The sequence below is a fragment of the Electrona antarctica genome, assembly GCF_951216825.1.
Source record: "Electrona antarctica genome assembly, chromosome: 21".
Classification (NCBI taxonomy): domain Eukaryota; kingdom Metazoa; phylum Chordata; class Actinopteri; order Myctophiformes; family Myctophidae; genus Electrona; species Electrona antarctica.
This window is the reverse complement of record NC_136802.1, coordinates 2,273,272-2,292,499: the sequence shown is the minus strand read 5'-3', so window position 1 is coordinate 2,292,499 and position 19,228 is coordinate 2,273,272. Positions and strand designations below refer to the sequence as shown.

At 45.8% G+C, this 19,228-nt stretch overlaps 1 protein-coding gene across 1 annotated transcript in view; it reads right to left on the bottom strand.

Moving 5' to 3' along the window:
* pnp4a (purine nucleoside phosphorylase 4a) overlaps positions 1–4,369 on the bottom strand; it is a gene marked incomplete at its 3' end in the record, with an annotated part of 11,106 nt that extends 6,737 nt beyond the window's left edge. The window contains exon 1 of the mRNA XM_079490606.1: positions 4,287–4,369. Within this exon, the coding sequence (XP_079346732.1) occupies positions 4,287–4,309 (23 nt within the window). The 5' untranslated portion in view covers positions 4,310–4,369. The remainder of the gene's footprint in view (positions 1–4,286) is intronic.
* Between the last annotated feature and the right edge of the window lie 14,859 nt (positions 4,370–19,228).

Genomic DNA, 19,228 nt, shown 5'->3' with positions numbered 1-19,228 from the left:
CACCTTCTGGAGTTGGTCAGCAATCTGGCTGCTGAGTTCTGTACTATTTGGAGACGAGAGATAGTCTTTTTACTGAGGCCAGAATACAGTGAGTTGCAGGAATCTAGGCGTGATGTTTAATGAAGGCATGGATTACCTTCTCAAAGTCAGAATATGAGAGAAATGATTTGATGTTTGCTATATTTCTGAGTTGGAAAAAAAAACAGGATTGTACCTCCTTAGTCACTTGCTGATTAAACTGGAGACTGGAATGGAACATCACGCCTACGTTACGAGCTACACCTTTAAACCCCATTTTGGGCGGGAACAGGCCCCTTTTGGTGTTTTAACTAAGCATTATGTTATACTTTAGCTATTGAAAAATAGCAGATCTACAAGCTCATAGCGCGCCACCGAGTGGCACGCTACAAGCTTGTAGGTTTTTTTTTTTAATCGTGAAAATGTGGCACAAATCTTTGAATATATATTCTTTCACAGCGAACGTTTTTTAACTCAAATCTTTGCGTTCCTGGAACAACCCCCATATTTTCAGATGGGGGTCGGTGGCCAATATTCTTTGGGGTCCTTGACATGAAATATTGAGCACCACTGATACAGAGGTATTTCAGAAAACAGTCAGACATTTTGTTTAATGTCGACGTCAGGCCTGAATGGGTTAATGCTACTGGACAGGTTGCCAAGCTGCGACTGGAAGGCGGGGATGGGTTTCTGGGGCCAAAGAGGAGGATTTCAGATTTGGAATCGTGAAGCTGGAGGAAATTCTGGGGCATCAAGTGTACAAAGTGTACTCAACGTGTGTCTTTATCAATCTAACAACGTTATCTGCTATCAGTGGTGGATTAAGAAGTACTCATATACAAATATCAACAATACCACAAGAAATACTCTGTTACAAGTATAAGAGCCCCTGGGCAGTATTATGCATGTCTTAAGTACCAGGTCTTATGACTTAACTTAAGACCTGGAGGCGTGGTCAATGTTGTTTGGCCACTCAGAATAGCCATATGGCATTGATCACGCCTCCAGGTCCAGGTCCAAGTTAAGTAATAAGACCTGGTACTTAAGACACGCATAATACTGCCCCCTGTGTTCAACATGTACCTGAGGAAAAGTATAAAAGTATTGGCAGCAAAATACACTTGAATGTAAATGTTTCTCATTATGCAGAAGGTCCCCATTTCATTTCACAAGTTTTCAAATGTATAAAATGCGTAAAGATCCTTTGAGAATAGCAGATCTAAAAATACACAAGTGAAGTCAAAAATACCTCAAGTGATAAGACTTAATCTAATAATGTGTCATCTCTAGAATTGTTTTATTCCAAACAAAAGTATAAAACATCACAATATACACACATACGTGTGTATATTGGTTTACTTGCCTGTGTGTATTTGAGTGGGATTGTGTGTGTGTGTATGTTTGTGCGTGCGTGTGTGTGCTTGTGAGCGTGCGTGCGTGCGTGCGTGCGTGCGTGTGTGTGTTTCATTCGTTGATACCTTGCATGCTAATTCTACTGCTTTGCTTCTGAAAATAAGTGTCCCCGAGAGGACCTCTATCTATTCAGGGCATCTGAATAGACTTATATAACAGTAACACATTGACAAAATGCCTCCCCCTTTCTCACTGCATGTCTGACACTGCACTGAATCTACTACTCAATGTTCTGTTTCTGACACTGCACTGAATCTACTACTCAATGTTCTGTTTCTGACAATACACTGAATCTACTACTCAATGTTCTGTTTCTGACAATACACTGAATCTACTACTCAATCTACTGAGTGGCCGATGGCAGGACATGTGATGTTCTCAAACAGAGAACATCACATCTGTTTTGATTTATTGATTGAAGTATTTATTAAAACCCATTTAGGCCTGACGTCGAAATAAAAAAAACGTTCGCTCTGAAAGAATATATATTCAAAGATTTGTGCCGCATTTTCACAAATTTTCAAAAATAGCAGACCTACAAGCTCGTAGCGCGCCACTCGGTGGCACGCTATGAGCTTGTAGATCTGCTATTTTTCAATAGCTAAGGTATACCAAAAGGCGTTCCCGCCCAGAATAGGTTAACAGTTTGCAGAATTACAGTACATTTCAAGCACAACTCAATACAAAAAACTGTTAACTGTGAGTGGACGACCCAATAAAGCACTAGACTTGTTTACAAGAGGGTCCACCTTGTTCAATTCATCAAAACATTTAGAGACGTACAGATAGACACTTCTATATAGCCAAAGAACAGAACGGGAATTCATCATAAAGGAGGTAAAAAGGGAAAAGAAACATATACATATACAGTTCAGATTTTACGGGGGCCAGTTTAGAATTGCAGCCGTCCGTAGGTGCCCTTTGAGAGCAGTTTTGAAGGAGTCAAGGGATTCACATGTCTTAATGACTGTTGGTAGGGCGTTCCACATTTTGGTTAGCATTCATATGTCTTTTGTGGGGCATTAATTGATAATAATATAGCACAACTCACTCTGTGTAGGTTTTATCACTAAAGGAAATGATAATAAACCCGAAAACAGAAGATTTTGATCTTGTTAGATCTGCTTCTGCATTTGGTTACCAACTCTCCATCATTTAGCTGGGGACCACCTGTAACCCCCTCAAGGACCACTGGTGGTCCCCGGACCACTGGTTGAAAACCAATGGTTGAATACAATCAGAAAGGACTTAATTCTGTGTGGGCTGTCAATCAGATAGGACTTTTCTGTGTGGATGTATGGGCTGTCAATCAGATAGGACTTTTCTGAGTGGATGTATGGGCTGTCAATCAGATAGGACTTTTCTGAGTGGATGTATGGGCTGTCAATCAGATAGGACTTTTCTGTGTGGATGTATGGGCTGTCAATCAGATAGGACTTTTCTGATTGGATGTATGGGCTGTCAATCAGATAGGACTTTTCTGTGTGGATGTATGGGCTGTCAATCAGATAGGACTTTTCTGATTGGATGTATGGGCTGTGACAACTTTGACCCCTCTATCACATGGAACTATTTTTGGGCGTAGTGATATGGACACAAAACACATAGTTCCGTGTGATAAAGGGGTAAAAAATGAACGAAAGTTGCACTAATATTTTTGAAATAGGTCGATCAACAATACAATGACGTTAGTTTTGTGGATTACTTTACTTTTAATGCGTGACCCCCTGTGCCCCCCCCCCCCCCCCCCCCCACAAAATGACCGGAACAACTTAATATTGACCAAAACCAGAGCAGAACTCCCACCACGGGACTCGGGCAATCAATTAATACAGTTGCAACCACTATATATTCAATACAGCTTATGTTCAAAAACAAAATAGTAAAGGTGCATTGGAGTTACACTTACAACATCATGGCATGTGTTTTCAAGGTATAACATTAACAGGCATGTCACTCAGTAATCTACGGGTATAAGTAACAGCGTCTCAGCCATATGTGACGGCTGCCAATTATAGCTGAGACGCCACAATACTTTGTCAGGATTTTTGCCTCCTTTTTGGGCGTCTGTGGATATGACCTATAGCTAAATGGCCTAGGGCAGGGGTGCCCAAAAGGTAGATCGTGATCTATCAGTAGATCACAAAGGCTGTGGAGGTAGATCACATATGTAAAAAATATATATTTTTTGCCATCTGCCACTTGAATTAAGGTGCCACTTGATTGATTGACATGCATCAAAAAGGGCCTGTCAGCTCAAACCCACAATGTAATACTACAGACGTCAGTAGCATTATAAAGTTATATATAAAAAACCCTACCAGTTTCCTCAAGTGCGCCACTAGGTACATTTTGAAACAATTTTCAGCAATGGGATAATACTTTTTTTTGGTGGATCTTGTTGAGCTGGTTTTAAAGTAGCTCGCAAGTCAAAAAAGTGTGGGCACCCCCCTGGCCTAGGGCCTAGGCTGCCGAATATAAAGACAAATAGTCTGCACCTATAGCCCAGCTCTGAGATGGTAGGTAGAAGAGACCTCGGTCATAAAGGCACCTATAGCCCAGCTCTGAGATGGTAGGTAGAAGAGACCTCGGTCATAAAGGCACCTATAGCCCAGCTCTGAGATGGTAGGTAGAAGAGACCTCGGTCATAAAGGCTTCCTCTAGGCTTATCTCTAATACAGACACTTCTCTGGACTCTTTCATCAACATCTGGAGACACACCAGACGTGCCATTGCTTTGTTTTTGCCTTTTAAAATGCATGCATATATACATTGTTATACATCACCACACACACACACACACACACACACACACACACACACACACAGGACACAGGTGCATGTTATTATCCTACCTGATTTGATCTTTACTGTGCATGTTTGCTATAGTCCAGTATGAGAGACAGACGGACGGACGGACGGACGGAGGGACAGACAGAGACAGAGACACAGTGACACAGACAGACAGAGTGGTGCGGTTTAAATATCCTTTAAATTACATCACATTCCATCACATGACCTTATTGGTCACAACCCCTTCCATTCATGGCCGGCACCCAATCAGACATGCCGTTGTACAGAGAGTTGGTCTCCTCACTCCTGTATGCGTGAGCGCGCACGCACGTGTGTGTGTGTGTGTGTGTGTGTGCACGTGCGTGCGCGTGCGTGTGTGTGTGTGAACTCACGTGTCTTTCATTTAGAGTTGACATTTAAAATTAAGTAATTGCACGTGTGTGTGTGTGTGTGTGTGTGTGCGTGCGTGCGTGCGTGCGTGCGTGCGTGCGTGCGTGTGTGTGTGTGTGTGTGTGTGCGTGCGTGTGTGTGTGCGTGCGTGCGTGCGTGCGTGTGTTTTAACAGACATGCAGCATCCTAGCATCTATATCTACTGTATCTATAGTCTATAGTTTAGTTTTATTCCACTGTTACGTTCTTAGCTTACGCATGTTTCATGATAACTACTTTTTGTATTGCCATGCTTTTTGTTCTTGCTTAATGTAAATCGCTCTGGATTAAGAGCGTCTGATAAATGCCTAAATTGTAAATTGTATATACTGTAACTAGAAAAGGTGCATATCTTCACCAGGCTGGGTGGGCCTACACAGGCCTGTGTCAGTCCCGGTCATCACAGATCTTTGAAGCCAACCACAGGCCAACAGTATGGAACGTGAGAACCCCGTTGTCTCGTGACAACTCGTTGTCTCATGACTCACAACATGACCCATTTGCACTTCATCTGATCAAAGTCAAATTCAATTTGTCACACACGTCACCGCAGTGAAGTTAGTTCTCCACATTTCACCCACCATCTCTTGGAGCGGTGAGCTGCAGCCAAGGAGCGGTGAGCTGCAGCCAAGGAGCGGTGAGCTGCAGCCAAGGAGCGGTGAGCTGCAGCCAAGGAGCTGTGAGCTGCAGCCAAGGAGCGGTGAGCTGCAGCCAAGGAGCGGTGAGCTGCAGCCAAGGAGCGGTGAGCTGCAGCCAAGGAGCGGTGAGCTGCAGCCAAGGAGCGGTGAGCTGCAGCCGCAGCCATGCCGCGGCTGCAGGGAGGCATTGGGTCCCATTTGTACAGTCTTTGGTACAGGCTAAATGTCATCAAATGGTGGTTCCGTGGCTCAGATACCCGATAAATATATAATGGGCCTTGATATGAAAAGGGTTGAAAACCACTGCTCTATAAGGCACGACATGAATTGTTATCAGTGGTGGAATGCTGTGGTTGTAATAGGGCAGACTAGTACATCCACTAGTCGACCTTGTTGGTACTAGTTGACTAGTTGATAAGAAAAAAAAAAAAAAAAGTTTATTTTTTTATTTTTTATTTTTTCCCCGAATTTTGTAGGCCTCAAGATCAGGTAGATTATAGTTATAGTCACCATGGACACAGTTTTTCAATGTACAAATATATATATATTTTTTTACATAATAGGTAGTTAAACAACTAGTCGACTAGTAAACTAGGCAACTAGTCAACTAGTAAAAATGACTAGAAGTGAATGCCCTTGGTTGTATGTGTACCTGTATCTGTACTGTACTTGTACTGTACATTGTAGTGTACATTACACCTGCATACAGACCTCGGGTGAAGAAACAGATCAGAGTGTGGCCTGCAGTACGTTCTGTACGTAAACAATATCTGTAGTCAAATCAATTAAATCACATCATGTATGCAGATGATATGGTTCTGTACACCTGTATGCAGATGATACGGTTCTGTACATCTGTATGCAGATGATATGGTTCTGTACACCTGTATGCAGATGATATGGTTCTGTACACCTGTATGCAGATGATATGGTTCTGTACACCTGTATGCAGATGATAGGGTTCTGTACACCTGTATGCAGATGATAGGGTTCTGTACACCTGTATGCAGATGATATGGTTCTGTACACCTGTATGCAGATGATAGGGTTCTGTACACCTGTATGCAGATGATAGGGTTCTGTACACCTGTATGCAGATGATATGGTTCTGTACACCTGTATGCAGATGATAGGGTTCTGTACACCTGTATGCAGATGATATGGTTCTGTACACCTGTATGCAGATGATATGGTTCTGTACACCTGTATGCAGATGATATGGTTCTGTACACCTGTATGCAGATGATATGGTTCTGTACACCTGTATGCAGATGATATGGTTCTGTACACCTGTATGCAGATGATATGGTTCTGTACACCTGTATGCAGATGATATGGTTCTGTACACCTGTATGCAGATGATATGGTTCTGTACACCTGTATGCAGATGATAGGGTTCTGTACACCTGTATGCAGATGATATGGTTCTGTACACCTGTATGCAGATGATATGGTTCTGTACACCTGTATGCAGATGATATGGTTCTGTACACCTGTATGCAGATGATATGGTTCTGTACACCTGTATGCAGATGATATGGTTCTGTACACCTGTATGCAGATGATAGGGTTCTGTACACCTGTATGCAGATGATATGGTTCTGTACACCTGTATGCAGATGATATGGTTCTGTACACCTGTATGCAGATGATATGGTTCTGTACACCTGTATGCAGATGATATGGTTCTGTACACCTGTATGCAGATGATAGGGTTCTGTACACCTGTATGCAGAGGATATGGTTCTGTACACCTGTATGCAGATGATATGGTTCTGTACACCTGTATGCAGATGATATGGTTCTGTACACCTGTATGCAGATGATAGGGTTCTGTACACCTGTATGCAGATGATAGGGTTCTGTACACCTGTATGCAGATGATATGGTTCTGTACACCTGTATGCAGATGATATGGTTCTGTACACCTGTATGCAGATGATATGGTTCTGTACACCTGTATGCAGATGATATGGTTCTGTACACCTGTATGCAGATGATAGGGTTCTGTACACCTGTATGCAGATGATATGGTTCTGTACACCTGTATGCAGATGATAGGGTTCTGTACACCTGTATGCAGATGATAGGGTTCTGTACACCTGTATGCAGATGATAGGGTTCTGTACACCTGGCTATGCGCCAACGCTTGAGGTGGCTGTAGCAAATCTGTCCTTTGATTTAATCTCCCTGCCGCATGAATTAATAAAGAGAAAATTGTTGTTAAACGGCAATAAAACTAAAGCTATGTTGTTCACTCCACGTCGAGCTGTTTCAGCTCCAGTGACCATCTCCACTCTCAATGGAACAGGGTTGAGCCTCGAAAATAGCAGATCTACAAGCTCTCAACGGTCTCAACTCCCCTTTCGTTACAACAGTGAGCGGTACAGCGACAGCGTCCCCCAGGGCTGTGTGCTCAGTCCACTCCTGTTCACCTTACTGACTCATGCCTGTTTTGCCATACAGGTCCAGCTCCAACCGCATCATCAACCACATCATCGCTGACGACACGACAGTGGTGGGTCTAGTCACGAAGGGCGATGAGACACAGTACAGAGAGGAGGTGGAGACAACAAGTTTTCTCATGTCAAGGACCCCCAGAATGATCTGTATTTGGCCGCCGACCGTCATCTGAAAACATGTAGTTCCAGGGACCCCCCCCCCCCCCCCCCCCATGGAAGCAAAGATTTGAGATAAAAACGTTCACTCTAAAAGAATATATATATTCAAAGATTTACGCTACATTTGCAAGATTAAAACAAAAATAGAGTGCTATACGAGCTTGTAGATCAGCTATTTTTCAATTGCTAAAGTATAACGTAATGCTTAACCAATTTTGGGTGGGAACCCCTTTTGGTGTTTTAAGCATGTTATGCTTTTGCTATTTAAAAATAGCAGATCTACAAGCTCATAGCGGCGCGCTACGAGCTTGTATGTCTGCTATTTTTGAAAAATCGTGAAAATATTTATTTCAGAAAACTGGAGGATTTAGAAGACATTTTTTTTTTTTTCGACGTCAGGCCTAAATGCTTTAAAACACCAAAAGGGGTTCCCGTCCTGAATGATATACTTTATTGTCATTTCACACTGAAGACAAATATGATAAAGTAGGCCTACTTTATCATATGATATGATAAAGTAGGCCTACTTTATCATATCATATGAAGGTTAGGGTTAGGGTTACTATATCATATCATATGAAGGTTAGGGTTAGGGTTACTATATCATATCATATGAAGGTTAGGGTTAAGGTTACTATATCATATCATATGAAGGTTAGGGTTAGGGTTACTATATCATATCATATGAAGGTTAGGGTTAGGGTTACTATATCATATCATATGAAGGTTAGGGTTAGGGTTACTATATCATATCATATGAAGGTTAGGGTTAGGGTTACTATATCATATCATATGAAGGTTAGGGTTACTATATCATATCATATGAAGGTTAGGGTTAGGGTTACTATATCATATCATATGAAGGTTAGGGTTAGGGTTACTATATCATATCATATGAAGGTTAGGGTTAGGGTTACTATATCATATCATATGAAGGTTAGGGTTACTATATCATATCATATGAAGGTTAGGGTTAGGGTTACTATATCATATCATATGAATGGGATCAATAAAGTAGGCCTACTATAGTCTATATCATATCATATGAAGGGTTAGGGTTAGGGTTAGGGTTAGGGTTACTATATCACTACTATATCATATCATAAGAAGGGTTAGGCCTACTATATCATATGATATGAATGGGATCATTGTGGACGAGACCAAAAGGAGACGGTCAATAGAGGCCCAAGAGTTCACACCCCGTGCACTTATACCATCAACGGCACTGCTGTGGAGACTGGACCGGGTCCAGAGCACTACTGTGGAGACTGGACCCGGTCCAGAGCAATGCTGTGGAGACTGGACCGGGTCCAGAGACTGGAACGGGTCCAGAGCACTACTGTGGAGACTGGACCGGGTCCAGAGACTGGACCGGGTCCAGAGACTGGGACCCGGTCCAGAGCACTACTGTGGAGACTGGACCGGGTCCAGAGACTGGACCACCCGGTCCAGAGACTGCTGTGGAGACTGGACCGGGTCCAGAGCACTGCTGTGGAGACTGGACCGGGTCCAGAGCACTGCTGTGGAGACTGGACCGGGTCCAGAGCACTGCTGTGGAGACTGGACCGGGTCCAGAGCACTGGACCGGGTCCAGAACACTGCTGTGGAGACTGGACCGGGTCCAGAGCACTGCTGTGGAGACTGGACCGGGTCCAGAGCACTGCTGTGGAGACTGGACCGGGTCCAGAGCACTGGACCGGGTCCAGAACACTGCTGTGGAGACTGGACCGGGTCCAGAGCACTGCTGTGGAGACTGGACCGGGTCCAGAGCACTGCTGTGGAGACTGAAACATTTTGAAAACTTGTGCATTCTGAAATGGGACAGACAGACAGGCAGCAGGCAGGCAGGCAGGCAGGCAGGCAGGCAGACAGACAGACAGACAGACAGACAGACAGACAGACAGACAGACAGACAGACAGACAGACAGACAGACAGACAGACAGACAGACAGACAGACAGACAGCGTGGACATCTCAGTGTGTCACGCTTTGATAGGTTTATAGGACACGCTCTGATAGGTTTATAGGACATCTCAGTGTGACACGCTTTGATAGGTTTATAGGACACCGCACACACGTTATTACACCCAAACGCTTCCGTTGTTCTCCTGGTTCCAAACGGACAGGTCCTAGTTTAGTTTAGTGGGCAGGAGGAGGAGGGGGTCGTCACCGGGTCACCTCCTGACCTCGGCCCATATATGTGTCTTATAACTAAACTTGTACCACAAAAAAGACTCATAGGGCTCCTTCTCGCGCCCCCCTTTACCCCTTATCCATTATCCATTATCCCTAAACGTTTTTGCCATTTTTTACTATTTTGAAAAACATTTTAAAATAGTTCAACTCGCCGACTGTGACTGTGGCGACTGTGGCTCAGGAGGTAGAGCAGCTCGTCCAATGATCCATGGGTCGGCGGTCCTGTCTAGATGTCGAAGTGTCCTTGGGCAAGACACTGAACCCCAAATTGCTCCCGATGTGCAGGTTGGTGCCTTGCATGGCTTCCGCTGCAATCGGTGTATGAATGTGTGTGTGAATGGGTGAATGTAATGCACAATCTATGTAAAGCGCCTTGGATAAATGCACCATTTACCATTTAGCCTCGACACATTGTGAGCTTGTAGATCGGCTATTTGAACTAATTTTAAAAGGTTTTTTTAAATAGTAAAAAATGGGAAATTATAGTTTATGGATAAGGGTTAAGGGGTGGCGCAAGATATAGCCCTAAATGTTTATAACTTTTTACCACAAAACGAGTCTAAACCAGTGATTTTCAACACTTTTCATATCGAGGTCCATTAGTTATTTGGAGCCACGGAACCACCACTTGATGACATTTATAGAGATAACAGGCTGTATTGATGTTGGTACCATCAGGAGAGATAACAGGCTGTATTGATGTTGGTACCATCAGGAGAGATAACAGGCTGTATTGATGTTGGTACCATCAGGAGAGATAACAGGCTGTATTGATGTTGGTACCATCAGGAGAGATAACAGGCTGTATTGATGTTGGTACCATCAGGAGAGATAACAGGCTGTATTGATGTTGGTACCATCAGGAGAGATAACAGGCTGTATTGATGTTGGTACCATCAGGAGAGATAACAGGCTGTATTGATGTTGGTACCATCATGAGGGATAACAGGCTGTATTGATGTTGGTACCATCAGGAGAGATAACAGGCTGTAGTGATGTTGGTACCATCAGGAGAGATAACAGGCTGTATTGATGTTGGTACCATCAGGAGAGATAACAGGCTGTATTGATGTTGGTACCATCAGGAGAGATAACAGGCTGTATTGATGTTGGTACCATCAGGAGAGATAACAGGCTGTATTGATGTTGGTACCATCAGGAGAGATAACAGGCTGTATTGATGTCGGTACCATTAGGAGAGATAACAGGCTGTATTGATGTCGGTACCATTAGGAGAGATAACAGGCTGTATTGATGTTGGTACCATCAGGAGAGATAACAGGCAAACGTTGATCGAAATAACAATTCTTTCACATTCTCTAATTGTGTATAGAGTCTACACACAATTAATGCGGAACTACTGAGAGCGTAAAATGAAACCATCATGTTACACTCTCGACAGTTAAAGATGTATAAGGGTCCATTTGGTTACCAACTCTACATAATTTAGCATGGGGACCACCTGGAACCACCTCAAGGACCACTGGTGGTCCCCGGACCACTGGTGGTCCCCGGACCACTGGTGGTCCCCGGACCACTGGTTGAGAACCACTGCTCTAAATGTTAACAACTTTTACCACAAAACAACTCAAAACCAGTTATGTGCGGTCAGTGGTGGGAAAATGTGAGAAATTACAGAGTTACCATGTGGGGGTCCCCAGGGGGTCCCCAGGGGGTCCGCGGAACATCCAGACCCCCAGGAACACGCCCAGGGGGCAGTTTCTCCTCTCCTCTCCTCTCCTCTCCTCTCCTCTCCTCTCCTCTCTCCTGCCAGACAGGCATGTGAATGATGTTACACAGAATGCGGTTTCTTGTCATGAGACGTTTCAATCAACTGACAACCCTAAACAGGCGCAACACGTTTCCCTTTAACAAACACACACACACACACACACACACACACACACACACACACACACACACACACACACACACACACACACACACACACACACACACACACACACACACAGGACACAATTACCAACGTAATGTTTGTATCATCTGATGCATTCCTACAGGCTCCTGAACTCTTCTTTCACAATCACTTTGATACCCCCCCTCCCCCCTTTCTTTCTCTCTCAATATTTCCCCTCCAAAACCACAATCTTCATATTGGATTATTCGGGGTCAAGGTCGACTTAATTTGTATGTCCAAACTGGGCAATTCATTTTACAGCACATAATACAATCTTCGTTCCTACTCTCACCTATGGTCATGAAGTGTTCCTACTCTAGACTATATATGGTCATGAAGTGTTCCTACTCTCACCTATGGTCATGTAGTGTTCCTACTCTATATATGGTCATCAAGTGATCCTACTCTCACCTATGGTCATGAAGTGTTCCTACTTTCACCTATGGTCATGAAGTGTTCCTACTCTCACCTATGGTCATGTAGTGTTCCTACTCTATATATGGTCATGAAGTGTTCCTACTCTCACCTATGGTCATGTATTGTTCCTACTCTATATATGGTCATGAAGTGTTCCTACTCTCACCTATGGTCATGAAGTGTTCCTACTCTCATATATGGTCATGAAGTGTTCCTACTCTCACCTATGGTCATGAAGTGTTCCTACTCTCACCTATGGTCATGAAGTGTTCCTACTCTCACCTATGGTCATGAAGTGTTCCTACTCTCACCTATGGTCATGTGGTGTTCCTACTCTATATATGGTCATGAAGTGTTCCTACTCTCACCTATGGTCATGAAGTGTTCCTACTCTCACCTATGGTCATGAAGTGTTCCTACTCTCACCTATGGTCATGAAGTGTTCCTACTCTCACCTATGGTCATGTAGTGTTCCTACTCTCACCTATGGTCATGAAGTGTTCCTACTCTCACCTATGGTCATGTAGTGTTCCTACTCTCACCTATGGTCATGAAGTGTTCCTACTCTCACCTATGGTCATGAAGTGTTCCTACTATAGAATATTATGGTCATGAAGTGTTCCTACTCTCACCTCTATGGTCATGAAGTGTTCCTACTCTCACCTATGGTCATGAAGTGTTCCTACTCTCACCTATGGTCATGAAGTGTTCCTACTATAGAATATTATGGTCATGAAGTGTGGGTCATGACCGAAATAATAAGGTCGCGAATACAAGCGACCAAAATGAGTTTTCTCCGACGGGTGGCTGGCATCTCCCTTAGAGAGATAGGGTGAGAAGTTCACCTCCCTTAGAGATAGGGTGAGTGAGTTCAGACACACGTCAGAGACTCGGAGTAGAACCGCTGCTCCTTCCCCTGTAAAGGAGCCAGCTTAGGTGGTTCGGGGCATCTGGTTAGGATGCCTCTCGGGCGTCTCCCTAGGGAGGTCCTCGACGCACGTCCCACTGGGAGGAGACCCCTGGGGCAGACCAAGGACCAGATGGATTATATCTCCACTGGGAGGAGACCCCGGGGCAGACCAAGGACCAGATGGATTATATCTCCACTGGGAGGAGACCCGGGGCAGACCAAGGACCAGATGGATTATATCTCCACTGGGAGGAGACCCCGGGGCAGACGAAGGACCAGATGGATTATATCTCCACTGGGAGGAGACCCCGGGGCAGACCAAGGACCAGATGAATTATATCTCCACTGGGAGGAGACCCCGGGGCAGACCAAGGACCAGATGGATTATATCTCCACTGGGAGGAGACCCCGGGGCAGACCAAGGACCAGATGAATTATATCTCCACTGGGAGGAGACCCCGGGGCAGACCAAGGACCAGATGAATTATATCTCCACTGGGAGGAGACCCCGGGGCAGACCAAGGACCAGATGAATTATATCTCCACTGGGAGGAGACCCCGGGGCAGACCAAGGACCAGATGGATTATATCTCCACTGGGAGGAGACCCCGGGGCAGACCAAGGACCAGATGGAGCGGTTACATCGACTCACTGGCCACACAGGAATGCCTCGGGATCCCCCAGGATTAAGTTACTGATGTTGCTCTGGAGAGGGAAGTCTGGACTCGGAGCTCTCTGGTGGAGCTGTTGCCCCCGCAACCCGACTACGGATAAGCGGTTGAAGATGGATGGATAATACAAACTCTAAAATCACAGCACAATCAAATCGATCAAATGTGTCTGTCTGTCAGTCTGAAGAGCCTGATACCTCACACAGGTCTACTTTCTCTCAAGTTCAGTCTTCCATGATTCTATATGCCGTATTATGCATGTTGTCATTTATTTCTTATTGTTTAGTAGTGCATTCCTGCTGGCCCCCGTCATCACTGCTTGCAGCTACATTTTCTATTTGTCTTTTTAAAGAGTATCTGTAATCTCTGTTCCAGAATTAATGTTATACTTTAGCTGCGAGTCAACAACCCCTAAATTATATAGGCTATACAAACCCTCCCGCGCACTCAGATCAGCCAAAGCCGGGAAGCTGGAAGTACCTTCACTAAAAACGCCGGGACAACGTTCCACACGTCCCAAACTCTTCTCCCTTCTGGCTCCAAAACTATGGAATGCACTCCCCATCACAATCAGAACTGCAGCCTCACTCCCAATCTTCCGCCGTAGTCCGAAAACCCACCTCTTCAGACTCCATCATGGCCCATAGCACTAGCCCCTTAGATAGCACTTTATGTAGACTTAGATTAGACTTATAGCATGTTACGTAGACAGCACTAGAATTGCATTTAATGTAGTCATAGCACTTTATATTATATATGTATATAGTACAGTAGTATGTATAGTTTATATGTATAGTGTCATATAGATATTCCACTGTCATGTTCTTTGCTTACGTATGATGCATGATAACTATCGTCTTTATGTATGTGATGTATTGCCATGCTTTTGTTCTTGCTTAATGTAAATCACTCTGGATTAAGAGTGTCTGAGAAATGCCTACATTGTAAATTGTAAATTGCTACTATATGTGTTTGGCTGCGGACCCCCTGTATGTGTTTGGCTGCGGACCCCCTGTATGTGTTTGGCTGCGGACCCCCTGTGGACCCCCTGTATGTGTTTGGCTGCGGACCCCCTGTATGTGTTTGGCTGCGGACCCCCTGTATGTGTTTGGCTGTGGACCCCCTGTATGTGTTTGGCTGCGGACCCCCTGTATGTGTTAGGCTGCGGACCCCCTGTATGTGTTTGGCTGCGGACCCCCTGTATGTGTTTGGCTGTGGACCCCCTGTATGTGTTTGGCTGCGGACCCCCTGTATGTGTTTGGCTGCGGACCCCCTGTATGTGTTTGGCTGCGGACCCCCTGTATGTGTTTGGCTGCGGACCCCCTGTATGTGTTTGGCTGCGGACCCCCTGTATGTGTTTGGCTGCGGACCCCCTGTATGTGTTTGGCTGCGGACCCCCTGTATGTGTTTGGCTGCGGACCCCCTGTATGTGTTTGGCTGCGGACCCCCTGTATGTGTTTGGCTGCGGACCCCCTGTATGTGTTTGGCTGCGGACCCCCTGTATGTGTTTGGCTGCGGACCCCCTGTATGTGTTTGGCTGCGGACCCCCTGTATGTGTTTGGCTGCGGACCCCCTGTATGTGTTTGGCTGCGGACCCCCTGTATGTGTTTGGCTGCGGACCCCCTGTATGTGTTAGGCTGCGGACCCCCTGCGGACCCCCTGCGGACCCCCTGTATGTGTTTGGCTGTGGACCCCCTGTAAGTGTTTGGCTGCGGACCCCCTGTAAGTGTTTGGCTGCGGACCCCCTGTAAGTGTTTGGCTGCGGACCCCCTGTATGTGTTTGGCTGCGGACCCCCTGTATGTGTTTGGCTGCGGACCCCCTGTATGTGTTTGGCTGCGGACCCCCTGTAAGTGTTTGGCTGCGGACCCCCTGTATGTGTTTGGCTGCGGACCCCCTGTATGTGTTTGGCTGCGGACCCCCTGTATGTGTTTGGCTGCGGACCCCCTGTATGTGTTTGGCTGCGGACCCCCTGTAAGTGTTTGGCTGCGGACCCCCTGTATGTGTTTGGCTGCGGACCCCCTGTATGTGTTTGGCTGCGGACCCCCTGTAAGTGTTTGGCTGCGGACCCCCTGTATGTGTTTGGCTGCGGACCCCCTGTGGACCCCCTGTAAGTGTTTGGCTGCGGACCCCCTGTATGTGTTTGGCTGCGGACCCCCTGTGGACCCCCTGTATGTGTTTGGCTGCGGACCCCCTGTATGTGTTTGGCTGCGGACCCCCTGTGGACCCCCTGTATGTGTTTGGCTGCGGACCCCTGTATGTGTTTGGCTGCGGACCCCCTGTATGTGTTTGGCTGCGGACCCCCTGTATGTGTTTGGCTGCGGACCCCCTGTATGTGTTTGGCTGCGGACCCCCTGCGGACCCCCTGTATGTGTTTGGCTGCGGACCCCCTGTGGACCCCCTGTATGTGTTTGGCTGCGGACCCCCTGTATGCAGCATCACTCCCGATCTTCCGCCGTAGTCTGAAAACCCACCTTTTCAGACTCCATCATGGCCCATAGCACTTACCCTACCCCCCTTAGACAGCACTTCTTAGACTTATATAGCATTTGAAAAAGACTTATAGCATGTCATGTAGACAGCACAATAAGTGCATTGTATGTAGTCATAGCACTTCATAGTATATATGTACAGCATAGTATAGCATATATGTGTAGTTTATATGTATAGTGTCATTATATAGATATGTTCTAGTTATAGTTTATATGTATAGTGTCATTATATAGATATGTTCTAGTCACGTTCTTAGCTTACGCATGTTTCGCGATAAATGCATTTTTACATATGTGATGTATTCCCATGCTTTTTGTTCTTGCCTATTGTAAATCGCTCTGGATTAAGAGCGTCTGCTAAATGCCTAAATTGTAAATTGTAAATTGTATGTGTTTGGCTGCGGACCCCCTGTATGTGTTTGGCTGCGGACCCCCTGTATGTGTTTGGCTGCGGACCCCCTGTATGTGTTTGGCTGCGGACCCCCTGTATGTGTTTGGCTGCGGACCCCCTGTATGTGTTTGGCTGCGGACCCCCTGTATGTGTTAGGCTGCGGACCCCCTGTATGTGTTTGGCTGCGGACCCCCTGGGGACCCCCTGCGGACCCCCTGTATGTGTTTGGCTGCGGACCCCCTGTATGTGTTTGGCTGCGGACCCCCTGTATGTGTTAGGCTGCGGACCCCCTGCGGACCCCCTGTGGACCCCCTGTATGTGTAAATATGTTGTGCCTGCCAGGGACCTCCGCATGCACATTGTTAAAGGTTGTTAAAGGTTGTTAAAAATGCTTCAGAAATATTCCAATTGTTCCGAATTTTTCAGAATCATACATGAAATCTATGGTTCTATTTTTGTACACACACGTGTGTGTGTGTGTGTGTGTGTGTGTGTGTGTGTGTGTGTGTGTGTGTGTGTGTGTGTGTGTGTGTGTGTGTGTGTGTGTTCTAACCCCATGTCTCTTTCTAACTCGCAGCATGCCTTGCTCATTAACCTGCTAATTAACTCTCACATGGCTTAAGTTACATTCCAGACAATACTCACAGAACACACGCACGCACGCACGCACGCACGCACGCACGCACGCACGCACGCACGCACGCACACACACTGTGTGGAACATTTTCCCTGGTAAATTCTTCAGTTCACGTCTTTCACTAGTCTGGTCTACAGACTCCTTTAACGATATTATTTTTGATAAGCAGATTAAATCACAGTAGAGTACAGTAGAGTATTGGCATCTGGGCCTACTGTATTACTGTGACCTGCAGCAGTGGTCCATGTCAAGGACCCCCTGATTGACACTCACATTAGCCCCGCGGACCCCCATTTTGAAGAGATAATGTCAGGGACCCCCTCTCTCTCTCTCTAGGTGGTCCTCAGACGAGCCCTCCATCATCGCCTCCAGTCATCCTGGTTCTCCATACATCCGGCCAGCTCGTTGGTGCTTTGAGCTCCTGCATCTTTCTTGAGTACGTCGTCCACATATGTTAGTACGGGACGTCCTGGTGGCCAGTGCCCGTGTGTTGGTTCCCACAGCTCGCAGTCTGCTGGCTGGGAGCTCTTGGTGTCTTTGGCAGTGTCCTGCGAGTCTCATTCTCCTGGCTGCTATTTTGTCCCCATAAGGGAAGATTTGTAGGGCTCTAGCAGTGATTCTCAACCCGTTTCAATTCAAGTTACTATGTTACTATTGTTATTATTATTATTGATATTATTGTTAATATTATTATTAATATTATTAATATCATCATTATGTATTTTCATTAATGTCTTAATTTTATTATAAGGCCACTCGATAAGCCCTTCTGGTTTTTTTTGGTCCTTCCGGCACATTTTCTTTTCTGATTTTTTATTTTCATACAAATGTATTTCATTCCATTTGAAATGTCCTTGGTTTTTCTTTTAATGTACATCACGTGCAAATAAAACTAAACTAAACTAAACTAAGGACCCCCCAGTTTAGAAAGGAAAGGAGAGGTTGCACAAACTCGTAGTCCCGATGCCAAAAAGGTTTTGGCATTGTGGTAAAATGTAAAGGTTTTTTGGCATTGTGGTAAAATGTAAAGGTTTTTTGGCATTGTGGTAAAATGTAAAGGTTTTTTGGCATCGGGACTAGGAGTTTGTTCGACCTCTCTTTTCCTTTTTAAAGTATATCTCCCGTGGTCAGCACCTCCCTACGCTGGGTGTGGTCAGCACCTCCCTACTCTGGGTGTGGTCAGCACCTCCCTACTCTGGGTGTGGTCAGCACCTCCCTACTCTGGGTGTGGTCAGCACCTCCCTACTCTGGGTGTGGTCAGCACCTCCCTACTCTGGGTGTGCGCTCCTCCCGTGGTCAGCACCTCCCTACTCTGGGTGTGGTCAGCACCTCCCTACTCTGGGTGTGGTCAGCACCTCCCTACTCTGGGTGTGGTCAGCACCTCCCTACTCTGGGTGTGCGCTCCTCCCGTGGTCAGCCCCTCCCTACTCTGGGTGTGCGCTCCTACCTCTTTGATTGCTTGGAAGGACCCCCAGTTCGACGTGCATTAGTCTATATACAAGTTGAGCTTGCCAGATGTGTGGAGAACCAGGATGACTGGAAGCCAGATGTGTGGAGAACCAGGATGACTGGAAGCCAGATGTGTGGAGAACCAGGATGACTGGAAGCCAGATGTGTGGAGAACCAGGATGACTGGAAGCCAGATGTGTGGAGAACCAGGATGACTGGAAGCCAGATGTGTGGAGA